Source organism: Sphaeramia orbicularis, chromosome 22 (assembly GCF_902148855.1).
Source record: "Sphaeramia orbicularis chromosome 22, fSphaOr1.1, whole genome shotgun sequence".
NCBI lineage: Eukaryota > Metazoa > Chordata > Actinopteri > Kurtiformes > Apogonidae > Sphaeramia > Sphaeramia orbicularis.
In genome coordinates this window covers 765512-793403 of record NC_043978.1, presented here as the reverse complement: position 1 = coordinate 793403, position 27892 = coordinate 765512, and the positions used below count along the sequence as shown (strand labels likewise).

Here is a 27892-nt window from a genome sequence, read left to right as displayed (position 1 = left end):
CTCAAGAGCAAGGGAGAAAAAAGATAAATAAGTAAATAATAAACAATGCTATGTAGTTATGACGAGAAATGTATAGAAATGTAAAGAGAAGTCACAATATTCCTGTTAGAATGTTCAGTTGAAATTACAAATGTGCAAAAATTACTCTTGGAATAAATCTTTTAGATCTGAAAAATACAGTCCAGAGGGAAAAATATAATCCTGAATGGAAAAATATAATCCCATATGACTGTTACAAATGCAAGAATACATCCAATAAGTCAAATAGGAAATGGGTCATCCCACATGACAGCAGTATTTTCCACATAAAACCAAAACATGTTGAAAAGCAGAGGCCTGAGCGTGTGCTGTGGACGCATTTATTTATTTATTTGACCTTTCTCATTAGAAATGTCATGGTTCTGCAGGAGGAGGACTTGGTGACAGTATTCCATAGATAATAGAAAAAGACCTCCCTTCAGGTTCCAGACGTGTAGAGGTCTGTCTAATTTAAGAAAGAACCACAGCGCTCATGCAAAGGTTTACACTTTCTTCTTTTTCTTTATGGTTTTTCCTCTTAAGTAACAAATCAAATCTTATAACTTGTGACATTGTGCTTTAATGGAGAATTAGATTTTTACCTTTCGCATTTTAATTATAAAATATCTGAATAATTGCAACGCTGTGCATCTTTACAACATGAAGACTGACTTCAACATTAATGGATGAAACAATAACACATAAAAAAGACAATAAATCCACAAGATAAGGCGATGTGAAAGATGCAACAAGACAAACCGATGCAGAGGATGGAAAAGAGAACACACTGGATAAAAAAAAACAGTAACATAAAACAAGACTAACATGGAAATGATAAAGATGCAACTCAATGAAAACAATGTAAAAGATGCAGTTAGATCAATGGTGTAAAAGACCCAAAAGGCACCGCAAGAGGAAACAATGGAGAAGATGCAACAATATGAAACATGCAAGATTTAACAGACAAACACTAGGCTGTGTATTGGCAAGAATCTGGTGATACGATGCAAATCCCAATACTAGGATCACGATACGATACATCACAATATATCATGATATTGTTAAAAGGGCAATTTTTGTTTGTTTCTTTTTTTTAAACGATTATCTCCTTGAAGAATTGAATTACACCAGAAATCTGCACAAATACTAAACACATTTTTATTTGATCCCAACAGGATCTAATGTTACATCACAAAATGTTCCTGTGTTCAAACTGAAATTCTGTTTTACAGACATTACAGTTTCAGATCCTGTTCAAATGTTCATGTTCTATTAGTTCAGAACATCAGAACAGGATTTGAGTTCAATCCCAACAAAGGAACTAATACTATTAATAAAGAGTGTTAAATAAAATAAAATATAAACAAAAAAGAAAAACAAAAAACAAAAATGAACCTCCACAATATCTGCATTGAATAAATGCTTAAAAATATCAATACAGTACTTTTAATATTGATATTGTGAAATGAAATATTGTGATATATTGCAGACCTGATATTTCTTACACCCCTAACAACAGTTTTCATCCTAAATTTCATAATAATTATGAAAATGATGTTAAAGACACAAGAACATACCCTAATAGATGTAAAAAGACAAAATATGATGTAAAGACATAAATGACGCAGAGACAACGTAAGATTTCAATCCAAACACCCTCTGGAAAAGTCCTTCAAAAGCCAACTTTGGACTTGTCCACTTTAAAGATGTTTCAGACTTGGACGTCATCACTTCTACTGCAGTAGAACCAGTTGAATCAGTATGGTTTGGATTGGACCCCAGGTACGTAGCCTCGCACCGGGGTAAGGATGTGTGTGCATGTATGTACATCCGTGGGTTTAAGGGGAAGTGGTTGGTGGTTTGAACTGGAACGACAGCGGGGGACGCAAACACTAAATCAGCTGTTTGATCTAGAGTTTGTGTGGTTGGTGAGTGTGTTCAGGACGCTGCACATGCACAACATCCAGCCTCAGCAACTTTTCAAAGTAACACAACACACCAACACACACACCAGTCCCTTCTCCATCGTCCATCTGTGGTTAAACTTTCCCCATATTTCCTAAATGTGTTCCAACAACAAGTGTGTAATGTTGGTTTGTCCATTCAATCCCTGCTGTGCTGCTGAGTTTCTTTCTTCTGGTAGATGTCAGTGTCAGTCCTTCCATACACAGGAACATAAATCTGTGTTGTTTTGAATCTAGAATGCTGGTTCCTCCTCTATCTCCTACTAAATTCTAAACTGATGTGGTTTCCTGGTGTGTCCACACATACACACATGTTTGGGTTCAACTCTTCTTCTTCTCTTGTTCTAACATCCATCAACATCTGTTTGTTTTGGTCATGTGACTCTAGTTTGGACTAAGAGGTCTTTCTGTTACAGTTTTGTGTCATATACCAATTTAACTACAAAAAAACACCTCTAACAACAACAAAAACTATTCATCAAAAAATATGAGTTTTGGGTGAAAGTGTCTTCTTGGTAGTTCTCCTCAGTTCAACTGGACTACAGTACTGGTTCTCACTAAGATAAAAAAAAAACCCTTAGATTAGAATTGTTAGATAATTGATCTTGTTTTAAGAGTTAATTTCTTATTTGAAGTAGACATGCTTATTTCTAGACTTAATCTGAATAAGGGGTTAACAGTACAAAAAAATTTCAATTCGGTACGTTTTCGGTACGTTTTCGGTACGGTGGTGTTCGGATTCCATACATTTTTGATAACATTTCGATACACTGAAGGAGACCAATTTCATTTAAAAAACGTGACCGACTCTGCACCAAACAACACCGGCACACTGCTCTTGTTTTGTCGACCCGTCTCTCTCCGCTGACATAGCTGACAGTGAATCTGAGATGCTCTGTAACGGCAGACCATCTGAGCAGATGGAGGGTCTTCAGCTCGGTCTGTGACCCTGTACCTGCTCTGAGCTGGTTTCACCTTCAGCCGGTGGACGGTGTGGACGGTGGTGGACAGCTCCAGACGTCCATCTAGGAGATTAAATATTAACACATGGGTTCTCTTTGTTCCACTGCTCATACTGTGTGGGCTTCATGTATTTGCTGGGTCCACCTCTGTATTGGACTGAAGGACCCAACCCAAACGGTTCAGAACAAACGACTGCACCGTTCCACCGCGAATCTGAATTCAACAAATCTATCCAGTGAAGTTATCTTTCTGCATGCGACACATATTTCACTTGTTTTCAGTACCTTTTTCCTCAGATTTAGTGTTTTTATCCTGTTTTAGACACCTGTTTTCTGCAGTGTAGTTTAGCTCTTTGAAAACATTTCATCAGTTCAGAACTGAAGAACAGAGTTGAACTGAGAAGAACAATGACCTGGACGAATGAGAACCTACAGACATCTGGTGAAATTGTCGTTTTTTCCATTTGGCAAAATTTTGTGTGTAAGTTACATTGGTGCAGTTCGAGTGTGAATGTAAAAGCGACTGGTGTGTGAGTTGATGCAGGTGCAGGTTTACTAGAGCAGCAGACGAGGAAGTCTATGTCCACGCAAGTTGCTACGGCAACCAATGCAAGATGGCTGCCAGTGTGTTTTCTATTCACAGCTCAGTACAAACGTGTCTTTAGGCCAGTCTTCTTCCTCCCCCCGTTGGACTGATGTGTTGTGTAACTGTGCCGATAACGGCGTGCGTTCTGCTCTTACCCTGGTATCGGCCTCCATGTTTGATGACGATGGCCCCCCGGCTGCGCGTCTCCTCCTCAGCCTGGGCCATGCTCTGGATCGCCTTATCGTACGAGTCATCGGTTGCGTTCACCGTTCATCTTCCTTCTGAATCACCCCGAGACATGACAACTCCTCTGTAGCGCTGTGGGGGGGTGAGGGGGTGGGGGGGTCAGTGAGTACACATGGAGATCTCCCACAGCTCTTCTGTTCCAGTGCAGTTTACTTCACTGAGGTCCAGGCTTTAGTTACATGAATGTTTACATGGTTTTCATGGCTCTGGTCTAATCTGTAGTTTACCTTTACTCCTCATGTGCCCGTCTTAATTAACCCTCCGGATGTCCCACCCACTAAAAGACCCGCCCACTTCAACCACTAAAAGAGCTTAATCTGCTCAGTGCCGTGGTAAAGTCCAAATGTTTTTCAAACAGTTTGTTTTGAACTTTTTTTTCATTTTTTTGTATTTCATCAACTTCAGCCATAAACACAAATACCAAATACTTAATAACGGTCAGATTTTTAACCCTTTAAATGTTTGTAATGGAAACAAATGCCCAATGCCTGACAAAGGACTTCTTCTAGGGCAGGGGTGTCAGACTCATTTTAGTTCAGTTCCACATTCATCCCAATATGATCTCAAGTGGGCCAGACCAGTAGAATAATACCAGTGAAAAAAGTTAAATTAGATTATGATAATGTTTACATCTACAGCAATTCCTTAAAAATCTGAATAACATGAACTTGAAATGTCTTAAGGCAGCCTTACACTGTGCGAGTTTAGAGACGATTTCTCACTCGTGCGACTCTTTCTGGGATCGGGCCCGATGTGCCTCTAATCGTGTGTCGTGGCTTGGTGCAGTGTACATGGGGTAAAGAGAAGCGATTAGCACCCTCACGACCACCTCACGACCAGCAATCGTGTGTTCGCAAGGAAAACGGAGCTGTTTGAAATCCTGCTCGCTCCTCGTGAGTGTATAGTACTGTCAAAGCAGTGCCACGAACCGATGTGCCTCAAATTCACACTGTGCATGTGCGAACACAGACGGGTACAGTAGCGTACAAGCTAACAGTAGCTGGCTATTGTCCTAGTGCAGTTTAGCTTTTGCAGCTTACCTCTAGTTCCTGCTGTAGGATGACAGCCCATACTGTCCACGTCTGGACAACCAATTCCTGCACCGAACACATCGTTGTCTTTTCTTCTTTTTTGATTCCTCACAGATAATGGCACATATTACCAAAGCAGCTCGTTGGTTTTTGTTTAGCACTACCATTTCGTGACTCACGCCAATACACAATCGTCTATGCACTTTTACGGATTCCTTGGTATTTTAACGTTGTATTTCCGGATACAACACTCAAACGTGTCGTGCGTCCTGTGGTGTATGGTCCTACAGTGTGAGCAGTCAGGTCGCATACGAGCGTCGGTCCGTGCAGTGTGAGAACATGAATCGTGAGTCTGACTGTACGACTTTTGAGATGTTTGAGATGGAGCTGCGTGCAACGATCGAAATAATCGCACAGTGTATGGCCGCCTTTAAGAAAAACAAGTGCAGTTTTAGTAATATTTTGCCTCAGTTTATCATTTACACATATGCATTACAACTTACATTACAATTACAAATACACAAAACATTTAGTAACAAGTATAATACTGATAAAATTGCATTTACTTTTCTCAAGACATTTCAGGTTGTTCATAGTTGTTCAGGTAATTCACATCTTTTTGTAAAAGGATAGTTTGTTAATGTAAACGTTTTCATGTAATTTGACTTTTTTATACTAAAACAAAAAAAAATTGGAATTGTCATTATTTATAGGTTGTTATGATATTAGTATTTTTCTGGTCTGACCCAGTTGAGATCTAATTAATGTGTATGTGTCTGTATGGACCCTGAATAAAATTATTTTTACACCATTGATTGTTCATATCTTCAGTGTAATTTTTACATTTTACAAATTCATCCCAGGGGTCGGATTGGACCCTTTAGCGGGCCAGATTTGGCCCCGGTACGCATGTTTGACACCTGTGTTATAGAGGAACAACACCACTCTGTTGGACCATCCTGCACGTTCCCCTGATTTAAATCCAACTGAGGACATTTGGGGATGAATGGAAAGGAAGTGAACAAAAATGGACATCAGTTTCAGACAGTGGATTCAACCTGACTGTTAGTGCGTCCAACCTCAGCACTGATGGTGCGCTCAAACAGACAAAGCTTTGGCTCCTTTTCCATCAGGAGGTCCTGACAGTGGGAACACCTGACACCAAAGGACACTGAACCCACATTATGCTCACATTTGGTCTGTTAAAGGCTGGGCTCTTACACTTTGGATGGGCTGGTGAACAGACTACTTCAGTTTAATTGTTGCTTTCCATTTTTTTTTTGTCTCACTCCCATTTCTTCTTTTTGCATTTTCAAACTCTACTTAGAACCAAGGTTATAATAGTTTTGGATTTTTCATTATAGTTTTAGTTAGTTTTGACTTTTTTTTTCTCTAATTCAGTTAGTTTTAATTAGTTTTTTGAGAAGGTTTGCGAGTTTTTAATAGTTTTGCTTTTTTTCTAAATGCTTAGTTTTAGTTTAGTTTTAGTTTAGTCGTCTCTTTTCTCTTCTTCTCTGTCGTCGTATTCAAATAAATCCCAGACAGGACTCTGCTGCTTTCTCCCAACTTTAGTCTCCATGTTTCCAGGTAGAGTGGGGACCAGAAGACGACTGGAAACCACAAGTGACGGAGCAAAAAGTGTCGTATGGTGCCGCTAGCTAAAACTGCTCAAGTGAAATAAATCGATTTCACATCAATCCACCATTGACAAAAGATGAAAACAAAGGGAATTTTATCCATAATTTTAATCCATTTTAGTTAGTTTTGTAAACACACAATACACTTTCAGTTAGTTATCATTTTTTCTTTTAATTATAGTTTTTCATTATTTCAGTTAACGAAAATGTTTTTTCAATTCTAGTTTTCATCATTTCGTTTGTTTTCGTGAACGATAATAACCTTGCTTAGAGCCTTCTGAAGATCTAACAGTGAAAAACAGAAATTCATGCAATTTTTCAACTGGTCTTAAAATTTGGATCAGGAGTTTATTTCATCGGATCTCCTTGGTGTTTTGTCGATAACTCCGTCAGATTTGGTTGGATTTCTTCTCCTCCATAACCAACATAGTGAACCCCCAGTGGAAGAACCCTATGGATTGGAGCTTATCTATCAGTATTGAAGTCATCCACATGGGGGCGCTGTAGCTGAAAGTTTTAGTTGAAGCTTTTTTAAATCGTCAATAATTGGCCGATTGAGATAAAAATGGGTTCATATTGATGTTCTTCCACATGTCCATGTTCTGTCTACCATCTAGAGTTCATATGGGCTCATGTTCATTCACCAGGTGGAGTTTAGGGTTAAATGGGTTCATTATTGTGACACTATCAGGTCCATGGAGCTCAAACTGAGTTCATATCGATTGTGTAACAGTTATCATGGATAGAGTTATATATAGCAGAGGACTGGGGGATCTGGGGGACATACCCTTTCTGTCAACATAATTATGGGATGCCTTTTGTCTCACCTTGTGGTGTGCTGTTGGACAACCTCGAAACTTCCGTGTGGATTGTCTTGGGCAATATTTTTCACATCAAAGGTGAATATTCTCACTTCGTCTGTACTGTCTGAATGAGGGATAGTGATTCTCTGTGAAGTGAGAGAAAACAGAGGAAAGTGAGATTTGATCTTTTCATTTGTAATAGAGAGGTGAGAAAAAAAAACATTGAGTGAATGTAAAAGAAGCAGAGCAGTGGTTTTCACCCCTTGGTTTCCGCTGAAGCAGATGGTGGGATGGGAGGAGCTGCCCTGAAAACACACAAACAACACAACATCAGTCCACTCAGCTTCACACACAAATGTTTCACAGATTTGTCAGATCAGCAAAACAAAACGTGAATTCATGCACATTTTCACTTCATAAAATATGTTTGTTTCTGCAGTTCTTCACATAGTGGTGCTTTAGTGTCGTTTCCATCAGATATGACTTTCCTGTTGCAGTTTCCTTATTGATAAATCACTGTGTACGTGGACTCACATGGCTTCTTTATTCTACTTCATTAGGGATGCACCATTAGTTTTTTACAACCGATACCGATAACTTCCTGCTTCTCGTAACCAACATACCGATCCCAAACCCCAACAGTTTCCATTCTTCCAGTTGTTTTCTTCTTCTTTCCAGTCAGTGTTAAACTCTTAATAGTCCATTAAAGGCTTCTCCAGAACCTAAAGCCTCTGTCTGCTTCAAATGGATAATAGTCCAAGGGTTTTCAGTTCTGTTTATGTCACAGACTGAATTTGGTGATGATCGACTGTTGCCGTTTTCACACATTCAGCTCCGTTCATCTTTTTCTCTATAATGTGTCCATATGAGAGGACGAGGCTGAACGTGGACAGCAGCCATTAAACTGGGGGTGGGATTTTAGCAGAGGTGAAAGTGGGCGTGGCTACAGATGTCCACACCTCCTTTGGTGCTGATTGGTCACTGTTCTGGGCATTCAGCTCCGTTCATCTGTTTTGTCGTTCAGTGTTTTTGAATGTCCTTCTTCTGCTGCTGTCAGAACAAAACAGACCAAACCACCTCTGGATCTTCCTCTGGGTCTGACAGCTGGAGCAGAGGAAGGAACTGAAAACCCTCTGACTGACAAACAATGGACTGATCCACACCTCTGAGTCTGATTCTTCATGGTTTTTATGGTGGTTGCCAAGGCAATAACGTGCACCATGTACTCGTGAAATGCACCAAATCTAAGCAATTTAGATTTATTATTATGGGCTGGATTTATCAGTGAAATCTTTAATTATCAGAATTATTGGAATGACGTCATTTTTTCAATATTGGTCCAATAATTATCGGTGCTGATAATTATTGTGCGTCCATATACTTAATAACTATCGAACAATTATGACATGTGAGTCTGTGAGCGTTTCATAAATTAACAAACAGCATCAGTGTGAATTGTAAAGATAAACTGTTCATGCATTCCTTCAGTTACTAACACTGTCCCATTAGTAGCAGGTTAATTTAGTTTAACCTTTAAATAGTTGAAGGAAAGGTGGGTTCCATTTGTGTTTGTAAGTGTTCAGACTCCATATCCTCTCCACTCAGCAAACAAACGACAGAATGAACCAGACCACATAAAAAAAAAACAAAACAACAACCTTTGAAATAGAAAACTAATGGTATTTCCTGGTTCTCATTTCCAGTTTTAAGATTAAAAAAACTAAAAAACAAACAAAAAAAAAAAGACATGCACGTTCACAAAACTCTATGGAACTGTTCTAGATGCACATTTTCTACATCTGCATCCTGATCTCTGCTGTTTATCGCTGTCAGGTCTGTTCAATGCCACAGACCAACTCATTATGCTACTTGGTTTTTTTTTTGGCCAAATTTGACATTTACTGATGCAGTTCCAACCAGATCATTAGTTGGGAAATCCAATTTGAGCTTTTTGTTGATGTCAGAAGAAAAATCTACACAACCCAACTACAGAACTTAGCTTTGATTGTCAGAATCAGTTCAGTTTAACCTTGAGTCCCAATGAAATCCTGGTGAAATTTTCTCAACGTTCATATACAGACAACCCAAAAACCATAACACCTCTGAATATAAGCATTCCCATCATGAAGGGAATTATTTATAGAGTTTATAAAACGGCACAGAAGGAATTTTCAACCATGATGAAGCTTCAGATGACATCTTTAAGTGTGACTCAGAAAGCAGTCGGATGCTGCGTGCAAGTGTTTTGGCTTTATTCATGTTGCTGAAGTTTGGTTGTGAAACTCAAACTGAAATCACATCAAGGCGTTGGTTCGGTTCACTGTCATCAGAAGCTGAAGTTTTGGATTCTTTTCCAGGTTTTTGTTTCTGTATATATTCCCCTCTCAACTCCAGAAATGTTGACCATTTGCTGATGTTCGTGTCTGCGGGGAAGACCTGCAGACCAAGCAGCGACAGAACAGAAGACTCCACCCACAGCAGGTCTTAATGGAGAACTCGGATTTTTGGGTGAAATCTGATTTGTTTGTGTGTTGGTTCATATTCCGCATTAAATGCGACTTCTATCAGTTTTGAGTCTGAACTGAATGTGACCCTGAAGTGACCCACATGCACTAAAGAGGTCCTGAAGTGACCCACTTATTATGAAAATATTTACATTCACAAGCTGTTCCGTAACAATAAAATGTGAATAACCTGAACAAATATGAACAACCTGAAATGTCGAAAGAAAAATTAAGCACAGTTTTAACTCTTTTCTGCCTGTTCCTCAGTGTTTAGTGTCTTTGTAGATCTGATCCATAATGCACATGTAGAAATGATAAGTTGAGGCAGAATATTGTTAAAATTGCACTAATTTTTCTTAAGAAACTTCATTTTTTTCAGGTTATTCACATCTTTTTTGTTTGGATAGTTTATAAAAGTAAGTATTTTTATAATTTAATGGGGTCTTTTTGCACTAAAACAAACACAAAAATTTGTAGTTGTTGTTATTTATCAGTTATTATGTAATTATTTTATTGGTCTGATCCACTGCAGATTGTGGTGGAAAAATTTACTTTTTATATTTTATACTCTTTATATTTTATACTGTTAGTACATCTTCTTTTAATGCTGAGTCATTATTCATTATGTGTGATGTTTACCACTCTGTAACACCCCCAACCCAGGAACGGAGTTCTTGCCTTGAGTTAAAACCCAAACACCTAAATGTCTGAATGTGTAGATAGAGAATGGCGCCTGCACTCCAGATTGGATCCAAGCAAGGTTAGAGTGGAGAGGTCATCATGACCTCTTCACGGAGCAGAGAAGGAGTAGTATGGGGTGGTACGATGTACGTAAGGAATGACATCATAGTTTGAGGGGGTTGGATTTGGTTCTATATAATCTTTAGTTTTCTCTTGTTTAATCAGACTTCACTTACAGAGTTTCTCTGTGACTGACTTCTCAATAAATGCATTTATTTATTTTAACTCTAACTTTCTCTCCTCCTCTTTGTGTGTGGGTTATCAGTTGAACATTTCCATAACAAATTGGCGTTGTCGGCAGGGTTCCATGTGTGCTGTCGGGCGGGGAACGGAGGTTGGTGGACTGATCATCCTACGGGCCAAAAAGCGGCTGTAGCCCCGTGGTAAAACGACACCGCAGACGGGGGACCGGCCCCGAGCCCCGCCCGTCTCACCACTGGAATCGGAACTGAGTTCAACGCCACACACGGTGAGAAAGTTACAGTTTGGGGTGTTGGGGCTTTTACTCTCTGTGTTCCAAACTCACGTCACTGGGCACGTCACTGAAACAATAGTGGCGTGCGATTCGGGTTTATATATATATAAAAAAATAAAAAAATAAAATAAAATAAAAATGAAAAATAAAAAAATAATAAATAAAAAATAAGAATAAGTATATATATATATATATAGACCTGAGTCGGGTTGCTATTGTATGCAAATACAATAGAGTACAGGCGTTTTTGTGAGATTTTTTCGCCTTCAACCAAAAAGAAAATCGTATAGGGTTGCTATTGTATGCAAATACAATAGAGTACAGGCGTTTTTGGGAGATTTTTTCGCCTTCAACCAAAAAGAAAATCGTATAAGGTTGCTAGTGTATGCAAATGCAATAGAGTACAGGCGTTTTTGGGAGATTTTTTCGCCTGCCTTCAACCAAAAAGAAAAATCGTATAAGGTTGCTACTGTATGTAAATACAGTAGAGTAAAGTTTATAACAAACTTGAAAGCGTTTTAGGTGATTTTTTCGCTGACAACTGAAAAGAAAAATCAGGGTTTTTTAGTATTTTGTTCGCCAAGGAACAAAAACCACTTAGAAGACGTTCTAAGTGTAAAAATGGGAAACCGGCCGGGGCACAGTGACGGGGGTGTGGAAAGAGAGGCCCCTATTCCAAAACCCATGGGTAAAAAGAAAATATGGGGAAATTGTGCTTGAATGTGCTGATTATTGGGTAAACATGGGTATTTTTTCTAAAATGCCAACTTTGGGTGTGCAAAAACTGAATGAGTTAAAGGGAGGCAAAGAGAGAAAAAACAAGGTCAGGGAATTTAAACAATAGGAACCTTGTAACAAATGTTTTGAGATGTGGTGAATGAAGCAAAAACAAACTGAGGCATGTGTAACCATAGATGACACCATCTAGCTGTGTTTTTTTCCCTTTATGCCTAATTTGTTAGAATATTTAAACCACTTCTTTTCATTCATAACTTTATACTTCCCTTGTATTTTTGTGCGACGTCTGTGCTACGTCTGTAAGATCTGGTAAATTATGCTGCTGGTTATAAAAACAGATATAAAACAGATTATACAGATTAAACAGTTATATTTTCGATTGTCAAGGAGCTTGAGCTCCGCCACTTTACCATATACCATATGCCCCCCCCTTGTGTTTCTGTGCAGGCAGCGAAGTTGGTGTCCGGGTCTGGACGCCTGCCCACAAAGACGCCGCGAGAACCCGCCCCCCCTCCCGAAACACTCAGCCGTAATTCCAGAACCGGCCAAACGTCAACGGGCCCCCAGCAGGCCCCCCCAGGTCTGCTGACCCCCGGCCTTCTCCACCACCGGAGCCGGACTCCACACAACCCGACTCCACCCCTGCTGCTGATGCTGCAGGCAGGGGGGAGGACTGACTTCTGGCACAGCTGCACAAATGCCCATGGTGGAAGTCAGCGGACCAGACGGTCCTGTTGTGGTGTTCAGGGCATGGACATTCACTGAAACATCTACCTGATCCATCCGAGGGACTTTCTGCAATGAACACAGACCCACTGGGTCCGAACTCAGGCGGCTTCTGGCTGCACAGATGACCCCTAGCCTCTGCCGGACGTTTTTTCCCACCTGAGGCTGTCTGTCTGCATGGACAAACCTGAAACAGGCCTGAGGAGACAGTGGAAGATTCCAGACGCAGGGCAGGGGTCACTTTCATCAGACACTCCGGACTGGTCCGCCCGACCCCCCCCCCCCCGGGGAACAGCGTGGGCGGGGACCGGAGAACACTCGAGGCCCACCTACACCCGGAAAGGGGTGGTCCGACATGTGAAGGGGTGGGCCACCTCTGTGGCCAACCAGGACATGGGAAAAGGGACTGCCCACAGAGAAGGCGGGGCGGAGACAGCCACGTGGAGGGAACGGGGCAGGGGATTGGCTCGCGGCCCTGGAGGGCGGGTCTCCAGACACGGATTCCACACCCACTACAGCTTCTGCTGCACTGCCCAAGGGAGGAGGAGGTGACACACACACACACACACACACACACACGCTCAGCTGTGTACTGACTCCTATCAGAAGCTCCCTGTGGTTGATCTTACTATAAGCAGGTTTAAGTTATTGTTTTTAGTAGATAGTGGAGCTACATACTCTGTGATCAGACATGTAGACTTAACACCTACACTAAAGTTGAGTGGAAAAACTATTATTTCTGTGTCGGCTGGTGGTAAACAGGACAGAGAGAGCTTTACTGTTCCGTTGACATGTGTTTCACAAGAATGTACTTTCTAACATTCTTTTTTTACTCGCACCCGTCTGTCCCATTAATTTGTGTGGGCGGGATTTGATGTGCAAATTGGGGGTAAAACTTGAATCGTGTCCAGAGGGGTTAACGATAACTCAACAAAACACAGTCGCAGGCACAGATCTCCACTCACATTGTGTGTACGCACACACAATGGTTAGGTATGCTGCTGGGTGACCAGATTCTGTATACCACTGGAAAGTCTGTTCCCCCCAAATTACAGAAAAATGGGTCGAGCTAAGTGACAGCAGACTTCAGCCTGGCGCTTATGTCTCACCCCCAAATGATTTATAGTGTGCTTCTCATTTCAGTCCTGGAGGCCCTGACCCCACATATGAGGAAAAGTTTTTTCACACAGTCTGATAAGCTCACAACTGGTTACATGTTTTGGGATTCATATTTTTTTGGGCATTGTCTGTGTCACTGACTGATAATCAACATTCTTTTTACAGGCTTGGTGCTGCACCACGCATGTTGCTCTTTCCAAACCATGCCATGCAGATTGGAAAGACGTGGGCCCGTTTGTGGAAAAGGCCTTGCAGGTGTCAGATTTGTGTCCCACCTCTGACCCTGCCATCATGTTCGCTCCCCGAATGGGGGTATACAGACAGAGCATGATATCAGTGTTTCACTGTCAGAAAACTGTACAGTTGTTAAATGATGAAGCGCTGACCTGTATGTCTACATCTCCCACAGGCCTCTCACCCGTCTCCGTGCCACCCAAACTGGCTGATATCCCACCTGGTGTCTGGGCTACTGGTCCACATGATGTGGGTCTCGTCCGGAACTGCCCACTGGTCATCATTACCCCGCGATCTGATTACAGGCCATGTCAAAAACAGTCCGAGTTCTAAGCTTATTTGAATGTGGGAATTATAGTTCCATGTCCTGATTCACCGGTCAGGACCCCAATTTTTCCTGTGGAAAAAAGTGCGAACCCCTCCTGACCCAGACACATGGAGGTTTATTCAAGACCTACAGGCGGTAAACAAAGCCGTGGTTCCACGCATACCCACGGTCCCAAATCCACACACGATTTTATCACAAATTCCGCCGTCTGCATCTCACTTTTCTGTCATTGACCTTTCGAACGCGTTCACATCTGTTCCCGTGCATGCAGATAGCCAATATTGGTTCGCGTTTCAGTTCAGAAACAAAATGTACACATGGACGCGCATGTCTCAGGGGTATTGCGAGGCCCCAACCATTTACAATTCGATTTTGGCCAACTCGCTGTCCCACCTTGACCTCCCACCAGGTGTTGCTCCTTTACAGTATGTTGATGACCTTCTCCTTTGTTGTCCTTCACAGGCTTGTGTCTTTTGTTTCACTTGAGGCAGCTGATGGACGACCTTGTCTGCCCAAACATTTCTTCCCCTGGTTTGCTAAGCTGACACATGGCGTAGATCATGTGTCTAAGGGAGGAATGTTAGATAAATGTTTTCCTGCAAAGCATGCAGACAGCTCTGCAGTGGCTAAGGCTTTGGTAACTGAAATTTTGTTTTGTTTTGTTGGGGGATCCCAAAGAGGATCTCATTAGACGATGGGTCCCACTTTGTGAACACAGCACTAACTGAGTTAGGGGAAATGCTAGGTTTTGACCTCAAAACACACTGTGCATACCATCCACAATCAGGGGGGGGCTATTGAAAGGGAAAATAGCACCCTAAAATCAAAACTGGCTAAATGTTGTGAGGAAACAGGTCTTAACTGGGTCAAGGCCCTACCTCTGGTTCTCATGCAAATGAGAATGAGACGTAGGAGTCGAAGTGGGCTGAGTCCTTTTGAGATTATGTTTGGGAGACCCCATATACAGGTCTCCAGGCCCCCCAACTAACCGGGTTGACATCATTGTTGGAGCATGACATGGTGTCTTAGTGTAGAAAACTCTCCTCTGAACTATTTCGAGTACAGGTACTGGTGAAATCAGCATTACCGGTTCCTGCAGAGGGGCTGCTCCATCCGCTGCAGCCGGGGGATTGGATCCTGGTTCGGGACTTCAGACGAAAGCACTGGAAACAGCGCAGGTGGTGAGGCCCTTTCCAGGTGCTCCTGACGACGCACACAGTGGTCAAGGTTGCTGAACGTGCCATGTGGATCCACGCGATCCACTGTAAGCGGTTTCTGGGAGAACCGCCAACTGCTGCAGCCGAGGACGGGCCGGAGCATCGATCGACAGCGTAGACTGGACACCGGAGCTGGACACAGCTGTATCACGCACCTACACTCACAAGACTCACTGGTTGAAACCTAGCGGTGGTAACGACCCCAGTGACGTCTCATATACACTTATCCTTTGCCTGGTCACTGGCGAGTGACTGAAGACCCCCTGCCCCACACATACACTGATTCGACGACGATGGAGGTGATCAAAGGGTCAGCTGTCATCTGCATCACCCTCCTGTGCCTGTACATGTGGTACATGGACACATTCTATCAGGTATCTGATCCTTCACCACCGCATCACATTCCTGTTTGCGCCCTGGTCTGTCGGAGGACAGCTAGGGTCAGAGGAGCTTCGGGGACGTCACGGACGTGACCTCCACCTCATTGATCACCACGACTAGCGATAACACATGGTGGCGAGTGACACGTGATCTGACACGACGTGTCACTAATCAGTCATGCTATGTGTGTAGTTTGATGCCACACAGCTCACATGAAGATACTCTGTTCGCTCCTTATCCTCTCTCGATCAATCACACACTATTGACAATGATAAAATGGACAGTGGCCGTCTGTCACGGCGTACCCCTGGCTGGGGTTGAGACCCAACGTGACCTTCCTTCAGAAATCCAAGAAATTTCTCTAGAGACACTAATATTACTATGGTACAGAAAAATGTTGGTTTTCGGCTCAGAGATCTGTCTAATCTTTTTTTCACTCCACAGTTTTGCTTCCATTCCCCAGTCACAGAACACACACGGTATAATTTGGGACACACATCTGGGTGTAACATTACTCTCTAGGTAGCATGCGGGTTAGCAAATTGTGAAAAAAGGGCTGATAAATTTACTTTTCTCCAGTTATAGTCCTTTACAATCTCACGGCATTACTAGGTACACCATCCCCACTGACACATTATGATGCTAAGACCTCATCTTTTTATTTTATTTTATTTTTAATGTTACTACCACATATAATGCCACCGTAGCTCTAACTCCTTCTGATTATGGGTATGGCTGTCCTACAGATATGGTGTGGACGTGTGGTCAACACTCTTATTTGTATTTCCCAGCATGATGGGCAGGTACATGTCACCTCTCTTATTTGGTTCCAGCTACCTCCAAATTGACCATCAGCCCAGTTATGTCACCGCCTCACACCCGTGTAAAACGGGATCGGATTTCAGGTGGCCATAAGTTTGAAATCAGTATTATTCCCATGTACGGCCCTGATTGTTTAGCTTGGTACATAGAAGAACTTTCTGTGGAGCTAGAGAATCTCACTGCGTCTGTTGAACAGGGGTTTAATGACCAGTGAGATGAAAGCTCTCCGCACTGTCGCATTACAGAATAGGGCAGCTTTAGATCTCCTATTGGCTGAAAAGGGAGGTGTCTGTCATCTTATTGGCGACCAGTGTTGTACCTATGTACCTGATGTTTCCACAATCAGTTTGATCACCCTAGACGAGTCCTACATGAGGAAAACACTGCATACACTACAACAGGCTGGGATTTTTGGGGCTGGCTGCTGTCTGGGGGATGGAAGGCAATGTTGATGAAAATTATTGCTGTGATTTTTGGTGTGTTTGTATTACTCCTCGGATTATCCTGTTGCATCATTCCAATAATACGTTCAATGATTAGCAGTGTGATTGGTACTTTTAGTATGGTATAGCATGAAGTGATTGATGATGATGATGATAATTATGATTTTGATGACTTAGATGATCTTGATGATGATTTGATGGTGTATGAAGAAAGCAACGTGTAATCCTGTCAAATGAACAAAAATTGTGAAGCTGGAAATTACTGTTCTGACTGATGTCCAAAAGCAGATAGATCATGGGTGGATGTTTATAGTATTTTTTTTCATAGTATTTTGCTATTTGTCCTCCAATGTCAAACCTGATCTAAAAAGAAAAAAGACACAAAGTCTGGAAATTTGGCTACATATAATTTATCTGGAGAATATCTGGAGAAATATGGCTTAATTAGGTTGTCTTTGGGTTGATAATCATTTATAATCATTTATTGATACTCGTACGTAAATTTTATGTTTTTGCATGATTGATTCGGTTGAATAATCAAAAGGGAGGAAATGTGGTGGAAAAATTTACTTTTTATATTTTATACTCTTTATATTTTATACTGTTAGTACATCTTCTTTTAATGCTGAGTCATTATTCATTATGTGTGATGTTTACCACTCTGTAACACCCCCAACCCAGGAACGGAGTTCTTGCCTTGAGTTAAAACCCAAACACCTAAATGTCTGAATGTGTAGATAGAGAATGGCGCCTGCACTCCAGATTGGATCCAAGCAAGGTTAGAGTGGAGAGGTCATCATGACCTCTTCACGGAGCAGAGAAGGAGTAGTATGGGGTGGTACGATGTACGTAAGGAATGACATCATAGTTTGAGGGGGTTGGATTTGGTTCTATATAATCTTTAGTTTTCTCTTGTTTAATCAGACTTCACTTACAGAGTTTCTCTGTGACTGACTTCTCAATAAATGCATTTATTTATTTTAACTCTAACTTTCTCTCCTCCTCTTTGTGTGTGGGTTATCAGTTGAACATTTCCATAACAAGATCAAATCAGGCTGAATGTGGAACCTGAAAGAAAATGAGTTTGAGAGCCCTGGTTTAATAGGAGCCTCATCACGTACAGGGACAGTACCAGTCAGTCCGCTGTCATCGGCCTCCACAGTCACACTTTCATTCAGATGTTGAGCTCAAATCAGAATGTGTCAGTGGAAGTCTGTTCCTCATTTAACCCTCCCCTGTACTCCTGGATCAGATGGATGTGATGGAGGCTCGGCTGAGGTCGCTCTGACCTGCTGTCACATGACAATAAACCAGATAAACACCTGCCATCGCACACGGGCCGCAATTCACTTCACAAGAGACATGAGACGTGACGCTGTTGAAGCACAGATGGAAAGCAGAAGAAGTGAGTGCTGATGGTGGACAGCCTTTGGAGAGTCCACCTGTTAGTGAGTCTGACAGCTCCATGCAGATACTGTCAGATGGAGGGCTGTTGGAAAATATCGGTTCTGCAATATATTGCGATATTTCATTTCACAATACTGTATCGATATTAAAAAGTACTGTATTGATATTTTTAGGTATTTATTCAAATGCAGATATGGCGGAGGTTCATTTTTGTTTTTTGGGTTTTCCTGTTTCCAGGTCACATGTCCTTGTGCAGTTCTAATATCCGAGTACATTCACATATAAATATGGATGAAATAAGTCTGACACAAAGACAATCTGATCTAAATTCTAGGGCAGGAACTTTAACTGAATCTGACTCTAGATTTGGCCGAAGTCGATTAAAAGTGAACAGTACGTTCTGTTTTTAATTGATTTGAGTCAATTAATCGTTTCAGATCTATGATGGAGAACCACATTAAAGCTATAAAAGAAAACTGACGTGTTCATACTTCATGTCTGATTCAGCATTGTGTCGGGGGTTTTCGTCTCTTTTTGACACCAACGCTGTGGTTTGGACCTTTCATCATAAAGGGAGGGGCTGTCAACCACGTCACCTACAACCTTCAGACATGTTACTAGGAATTACAGAACACAGGAAGTGTATACGACAGCGTTTGGGTTCACACTTCCTGTTACGTGATTCATTTATGATGAACTGGGTCACATGGTTCATTTCTCCTCACCTCATTTACTCAAGAAATACCGAGGATTCCTGAAGCTCAAAACTTAAAGACAAACTTAAAACTCACTCATCCATCATCTACAACAGCGTATTAGGGCCGCGTAAGAAAATAAAAACCCCTGTCACTACGAGAATAAAGTCGGAAACTATCGAAATAAAACCATAATATTATGAGAACAAAGTCGTAGTTAAAAAAAACCCTCATAATTTAAAGAAAATAATGCTGTGCTTTTATGAGATTAAAGTCTTAATATTTTGAAAATAAATTCTTAACAGTGTGATAAAAAGTCATTTTATATAAATCATAAGCTTTAATCCTTGTTGATGACTAGGGGTGTAAAAAAATATCAGTTCTGCAGTATATCATGATGTTTAATTTCACGATACTATATCGATATTAAAAAGTACTGTATCAATATTTTTAGGTATTTATTCAAATGCAGATATGGTGGAGGTTCTTTCTTGTTTTTCTTTCTTGTTTCTATCTTATTTATCATTATTTAACAGTTTTATTAAATAATGGTTATTTGAAGCATCCTAAAAGCACTTTTTACTGTCTGAGAGGCAGATGGTAGTTCCTTTGTTGGGATTGCACAAAAATAATGATATGATGTTAGTTCTGAACTAATAGAATATGAACATTTGAACAGGATCTGAAACTGTAATGTCTGTAAAACAGAACTTCAGTTTGAACACAGGAACATTTTGTGATAGAACATTAGATCCTGTTGGGATCAAATAAAAATGTGTTTCATATTTGTGCAGATTTCAGGTGTAATTAAATTTTTCAATGAAATAATCATTTTTAAAAAGAAATAAACAAAAAAATTGCCTTTTTAACAGTATTATGATACATTGTGATATATTGTATCGTGATCCTAGTATTGGGATTTGTATCGTATCGACAGATTCTTGCCAACACACACCCCTATTGATGACAGTTTCCAGTTACAGCGAACACAACAAGTGAAGCATCAACTTTCACTTCTGTTGGAGCGGACGACTAATGCTAATGTGTTGATGGTGGGCGGGGCTAATAGTCTCAGTATTTGGTGGGCGGGGCTAATAGGCTCAGTATTTGGCCTTTGTGCGTAAACCCCAAATGAAAGTAGAACCTCACAGAATGTTCCCAGTTCTACATTTGGAGACCAGTGGGTACGACTTTATTCTGTAAATTACAATATTTTTCCACCTGTTTTGAAATTACGACGTTATTTTCGTAATATTACAGCTTTAATCTAATAAAAGTACGACATTATTTTTTGTTAAATTATGAGGGATTTTTTTTTTAAACTATGACTTTATTCTCATAAAATTACAGGTTTTATCTGGACATTTTACCCATCGTAACAGACCAGTGAAGAAAATAAAAGAACAGAAGTGAGCAGAAATGTCATCAGAATAAGAAAAACATGTTAATGATAAACTGGACATTTACATACAACAGATTCTACTGATAAACTTTCAGCATCAGCATTTGTCATGACATCAGTGCAAATGGAAACCAAATAAACCCTTCAACACCTTCATGGTGACTGAATGTTATTGAAATAAATACCATCAGCCTTTTATTGTCTGTAAAGTTCTAATGAGGACTAGAGCTGTGTATTTTCAAGAATCTGATGATACGAGACAAATCACGATACTAGGATCACGATATGATATATCACAAATCATGATATATCATGATACTGTTAAAAAAGCAATTTTTTGTTTGTTTCTTTTTTTAAAAATGATTATTTCCTTGAAGAATTGAATTACACCAGAAATCTGCACAAATACTAAACACATTTTTATTTGATCCCAACAGGATCTAATGTTACATCACAAAATGTTCAAACTGTGTTCAAACTGAAATTCTGTTTTACAGACATCACAGTTTCAGATCCTGTTCAAATGTTCAGATTCTATTAGTTCAGAACTAACATCAGAACAGGATTTGAGTTCAATCCCAACAAAGGAACTAACATTATTTAATAAAAGAGTGTTAAAGAATAATAAATAATATATGAGAAAAAACAAAACAAAACAAAACAAAAATGAACCTCCACAATATCTGCTTTTGAATAAATACCTAAAAATATCGATACAGTACTTTTTAATATTGATACAGTATTGTGAAATGAAATATCGCGATATATTGCAGAACCGATATTTTCTAACAGCCCTAATGAGGACACATGCATGTGTTTGTGTCTGCGTTCAGATCCAGTCTGGATGGATGGGACGGACCACCAGCAGAACAAACTCAGTTCTTCATACTCATATTCACTGTGACACCCCCCCCCCAAACGACCCTTTTGTTCAGATAATATCACATTTATTGCATTCGTTTTCTACCAGGTTTTAGTCAACTCATGTCACATGTTTCAACTGTTGGTGCAGCTTCTGGTCCTGGGGTCAGAGTTCACACTAAATACTGACTTTAACCTTTATAACACATTTATCTTTTTTTTAGATTAGTGACAAAATAATTCTAAATTCCAATGAAGCCATGCTTAAGCAGGGGGTTAAATGCTTACTTTCAGAAATTTCCATTGGTTTAGCTCATTTGATTAATTAGTGATTAAAAAAAAAAAAAAAAACATGTTTTTTGAGAAAACTGAAATTCACTACATAGCCATCTGGCACCATCTGATGTTGAAATGCTTAAAAAAGCAATTCACACCAATTTTTCAGACAAAATGACTTTTATCATGATAAAAGGATATATCAAAGGTCATAAAATTATATTGAAAATAGAAATGTATGATTGAGATTTAAAATTATAGCAATGACACGTTATGTTCTTATTCATTCTTAGAGAACTTTCCGAGGGGCTGAATTTAGTTCATATAAAAAGTTCTGTAATTTTCTTGAAAATCCTTTTTTGACAAGAATTTTAATGGATTCAGAAACTTAAGATGTTATACTATTGAACTGCAAAAAGTTTGAAATCATTATCTCTATTCTAATTTTTTGATTCAAAGTCAATATGCGTGTGACTTGACCCTTCTGTTTTTTATGCCCTTTTTAAGGCTGTGCACGTTTTCTACATTTTCTTGTATGTATGGTCATGACACTTATGTCTTTCACATCATTTTTGTCCGGTTTCTTCTTTATATTGTTTTTTTCTATTTTTATTGGTTTGACTTCTATTTTCATGTTACCATCCTGTTTTGTTTGGTTACACCTTTTATGCCTCTTTTGTTGTTGTTTTTATTTTATATTGTTTTCAGAATGAGAAATAAATATGTATGCTCATAAAAATCTTGAAAAACAACACAGATAAAGGTAGTCTAAGACTTTTCTGTTCTTTCTATAATGGCACTTTATTTGTCATATGTGAGTATTTGTACTTTGCAAAGAAAAATTAACAACTAATTTAAAAAATCAATTCAATTTAAAACCATTATTTGTCTCTGCGGGGTAATTGTTTCTGGTTCTGGAATAAAGGACATGTTGTTTGTCTTTTTCACATTTTACTGTTTTTTTACCTAATCAAATAATCAACTTTTTTTTAACAGCACCCAGAAACGAATGTATCTAATTACCTCCGCCAAGGAGGTTATGTTTTTGCCAGGGTTTGTTTGTTTGTCTGTCTGTCTGTCTGTTTGTCTGTCCATTAGTGTGCAACATAACTCAAAAAGTTATGGACAGATTTTGATGAAATTTTCAGGGTTTGTTGGAAATGGGATAAGGAAGAAATGATTAAATTTTGGTGGTGATCGGGGGTGGGGGTGGGGGGTGGGGGCAAAATGTAAATGACCCCAAATGATTTCCTGTCCCAGTCACGTAAACCCATGGTCTGTCTGCTGCTACAAACTGAAGCTCCGCCCACAGCAGGTCGAATGCACAAGTCAGATTTATGGGTGAAATCCGATTTTTTTTTGCGCTCGTTCATATTCCACATTAAATGCGACTTCTATCAGTTTTGAGTCTGAACTGAATGTGACCCTGAAGTGACCCACATGCACTAAAGAGGTCCTGAAGTGACCCACATGCACTACAGAGGTCCTGATGGAATACGAGACCACGCAGACACACAGTGTGTTTACAGAAGGAAATACAGAGGATGAAGAACTGGGACGTTTGTCGCATTTCAATAACGTAAAGGTCGGATAAATGCGACCTGGCCATTCAGACGAAATTCGCATTGGAAAATATCAGATACGAATCAGATTTAGGACCACATATGAAAGAGGTCCAGGTCAGATTTAGGACCACATATGAAAGAGGTCCAGGTCAGATTTAGGACCACATATGAAAGCGGTCTGGGTCAGATTTAGGACCACATATGAAAGCGGTCCGGGTCGGATTTAGGGCCACATATGAAAGTGGAATCTGTGAAAACCAAAAATTACACTGAAGATATGAATCCTTTTAGTTCAGGTTCCACATACAGACCAGTTTCATCTCAAGTGGGTCAGATCAGTCAAATACTATCATAATAAAAATAAATACTCACAACTTAAAATTTTTCTCTTTGTAAATGTAAATATTTTCATGTCATTTACACTAAAACAAACTATTATTTCACAAAAACGCAAATAACCTGAACAAATATGAACATTTTGAAATGTCTGAAGTGCAGGTTTACTAATATTCAGTCTGTTATTAAATGTTTTATGTATTTGTAGATCCACTGTGATCTGTATGTTATAATGTAAATGTATAAATGATAAACTGAGGCAGAATAATGGTAAAATTGCACTTAGTTTTCAAAGAAATTTCAGTTTGTTCATGTAATTCACATTGTTTTAAAGGATATTTGGTAGATGTAAACATTTTCATCACATAATTTTACTTTTTTCGTACATAGAGGAAAGTGTGCAGTTGTCATTACTTATGTATTATTCTGTTACTATTTTGCTGGTCCGGCCCACTGCAGATCAAATCAGGCTGAATGTGGAACTGAACTGAATGAGTCTGACCCCTCTGCTCTACAGACTCTTGATCCAAATCCATGTGCTTTTTCTGCTGTTATTACAGACTGTTGGAGACTCTGAGGTGAAAACACCTGTGGTCGTTTGTCTAAAACTAATCACTGAATATAAATCAGTCCATAAGGTTCAAAACCAAACCAAACTGAAGAAAATGAACAGAAAAACTCAACCACCAAACCAATAAATCAATCCCTAACCTCAGTACGTGGTCCAGAGGGTCTGTGTTAGGTCCCTTTAGTCGGTCCCCAAGCCCAGATAAAGGAGGACGGTTGGACCGGGGACATGAAACTGAACTAGAATGGACAGAGTAGAGTTCATCTGAAGATTTAGGATGTTTTTAGTCTCACTTTTTGTCTCTAACTCAATGTTATTCCTCTGTCCTACATCGATCAGTACAATTTCATGAACATTTACTATTATGCAAATTAGGTGATGATGCCATTTAGGAACTTCTGGAGACTTTTAGGACAGAAAACAGATGGAGGGAACTGGAGAAAGTTATTTTTAACAAAACCAATAAACATATTTCAATATCTCCAAGGGAAATGATAACTAACTTTGAATGCTCTAATAAACCTCTAATTTCCTTAATTAATCTAATTATACTGACGGTAAATATCAGATTCATAAGGCTAAGGTCTGCAGATGCATAACACCAACATCTGAATTAAAGAATTCAACATGTTCATAAAACATGAGCTTTAGTAGAAGGCGGAAAAAATGGGCTAGCTTTTTCAAAGACAGTTAATGCAGGGCCTGTCACACACAGCTGCTCAGATTTGGTTTTGTTTTATACTGCTTAATGGATGTTACATGTGCCAAACGTTATTTGTACTTTGGATTAACTAATACTTAATGCCGATTGTTGTTTGTTTTGTTTTGTCTATGTTTTGAAAAAAAAAAAAAGATAAAATGGCTAATAAAAACTAGAAAAGCACTCGGAGAGTGCAGACCTCCGCCAAGGCTGATCAGTGGCCCCCCCCATGGGCCCCCCCACGCCAAGGAGGTTATGTTTTTGCCAGGGTTTGTTTGTTTGTTTGTCTGTCTGTCTGTCCGTTAGTGTGCAACATAACTCAAAAAGTTATGGACAGATTTTGATGAAATTTTCAGGGTTTGTTGGAAATGGGCCCCCCCGTGGGCCCCCCCACTCCCGATCACCACCAAAATTTAATCATTTCTTCCTTATCCCATTTCCAACAAACCCTGAAAATTTCATCAAAATCTGTCCATAACTTTTTGAGTTATGTTGCACACTAACGGACAGACAGACAGACAAACAAACCCTGGCAAAAACATAACCTCCTTGGTGGCGGTAATTAAGTGTAAAAAAAAAAATACCTTTAGCAAAAAATCATAAATGTAAACGTACCCTTGAACTGTTTGGATCAGTTATTTTTTTGTTAATACTTGATCATTTTTGTTTCTTGTATTGTTCTGTTTACCTGTTTATTGTTTGTATCTAGGGACGTAATCATATGAAAATTTCATATCACAGTTATTGTGACCAAAATGACCACGATTATCATTATTATCACGATATTGTTGAAATTGTGGTCAAAATGTTCAAATAGTACTAATACACTGAAATAATTTAACCAAGTTGTATTTTGAAAAAAAAAAAAAAAAAAAAAAATAGTCACAATGTTCGTTCTGTGTCAGAAACATTCAAATATTAAACCTTAGTGGTCTGAGCCTATTTTGTCCGTTTTTCAGTCCTTTTGATTAGGCCTTTATATACTATAGAAACAAATGTTTACTATACCCATGTTTGGATCTGTCTGTTCAGCACTTCATTTATATCATCTGTCTGTTATTTTTTCATTTTAACCTGCTATAAAAACATAAAAGGACAGAAAACACACAAAAAATATATAAAATCCTATTTGAAAAATGTATATACTTTATTGCATAAATAACACACAGATGCTTAACAAACCTTTTCACAAACTTTAAAAGTGAATATTGGTTCCAAATATTAGGTATAGAAAATTAAAATTGGAATAAATTCAAACTATACTCAAATATTTGACATAAAAGCAGATCTTTGTACAGGCGTTTTCTCCGGAAGAGTGTGGTAATCAAACACAGTTATCATGAGAATTTGAATTTTAATGATAATACTAACCGTCTGCCATTTTACCACGGTTTATTGTTATACCGGTAATCGTTACATCCCTATTTGAATCAGATTCCAAAAAACACAGGATAAGTTGTTGATACCCTTTGTGCAAGCACGTACAAGAGTTGATTGGTGAAAGTCAGAAGACTGAAACCACAAACAGGAGGCTTGCAGGAGGCTCAACTTAAGTTTATAGGTGATGTTTATTTCTGTTAAATGTCGCATCTTTCTACTTGTTAATTATCAGTAAAGGTTTAAATCAGGGGTCTCAAACATGCGTCCCAGGGGCCAAATGCGTCCCTCCAAAGGTTCCAACCCAACCCATGGGATGAATTGTGTATAAATTCCACAGTCCAGGCTGTGGAACTCATTTTAGTGTTGGTTCCACATACAGACCAATCTGATCTACAGTCAAATAAGAACATAAAAACTGACAAAAAAGAATGACTGCAGATTTTCTTCTTGTTTTGATGTGAAAAAAATATATATATATCTATCTATATCTATATATACACATATATATACACACATATGTATATATATACATACATATATACATACACACATACATACATGTATATATATATATATGTATATATATATATACATACATACATATATACATATATATATAATGCTATACCTATAAATAATGACAACTTCAAATATTTGTCTTTGTTTTAATGCAACAAATAACATTAAATTATGAAAAGATTTACATTTACAAAAAAATGTGAATAACCTGAACAAATATGAAGAACCTGAAATGTCTGTATTAAATTCAGTCCAGTTTGAACTCTTTTCTTCTGTTCCTCAGTGTTTAGTGTCTTTGTAGATCTGATCCAGAATGCACATGGACACATGAGAGGTGGAGGCAGAAGACTGGTAAAACTGCACTGATTTTTCTGAAGAAATTTCAGTTTTTTCAGGTTATTCACATCTTTTTTGTTTGGATAGTTTATAAAAGTAAGTGTTTTCATAATTTCATGGGGGGGTTTTGCGCTAAAACAAAGACAAAAAATAGTGAGTTGTCCTTATTTCTGGGTTCTTCTGTTCTTATTGGACTGCTTGGGTCCACTGCACATCAGATCAGACTGAATGTGGAACCTGAAAGAACAGGAGTTTAGAACCCTGGTTCTAATAAATACAGAAATAAACTGAAAAATCAAACTCAGACAGAAAACAGATACTTTTACCAATGACTGAGTTAGAACCCTAACACACACACACACACACACACACACACACACCAGTCTGTCCGGACCGGGCCTCTCTCTCTCTCTCACACACACACACACACACACACACACACACACACACACACACACACACACACACTCCTGTTTCCGCATTGTCTCATTCGTCTTATGCAACATGTTTGTAAGTTCGGCTCTAACAGCCGAACCGGAACCCCAGCCCACTACCTCACTACCTCCGCTCCCTGTTTCAGTCCGGGTTCCGCTTCCTCTACAGCCCGGAACCAGTCGGACCGGTTCCGTCCCGGACCCACCTTTCCGCCGTTAAAGGTTCCGATGGCTCGCGCCGCGCTGTCAGTCAGTTTAACGTGAAACACGGAGACGTTTCCGCCTGGTTTCCCGCCGGACAGTCCGTAACACTGGCTCTCCTTCAGGGCGCACATCCTGCATCCGAACCCCGGTACCGGAACCGAGCGAAGCCGATAGAAAAGAACCCAACCGGGCTGAGGCGGAGAAGAACAGACTGGACGGTTCCGCGTGAATGCT

The 27892-nt window shown here is 39.6% G+C and overlaps 1 protein-coding gene across 1 annotated transcript; it reads right to left on the bottom strand.

Annotated features, from left to right (window-relative positions):
* Positions 1-3793: 3793 nt before the first annotated feature.
* On the bottom strand, positions 3794-27892 carry LOC115413838 (RNA polymerase II elongation factor ELL-like). The gene is made up of 4 exons (XM_030126952.1): positions 27661-27892; positions 7508-7552; positions 7272-7393; positions 3794-3848 (listed from the first exon to the last, which is right to left on the bottom strand). Exons 1-4 carry the CDS (start codon positions 27787-27789, stop codon positions 3794-3796), a joined length of 351 nt encoding a protein of 116 aa, XP_029982812.1. The 5' UTR covers positions 27790-27892.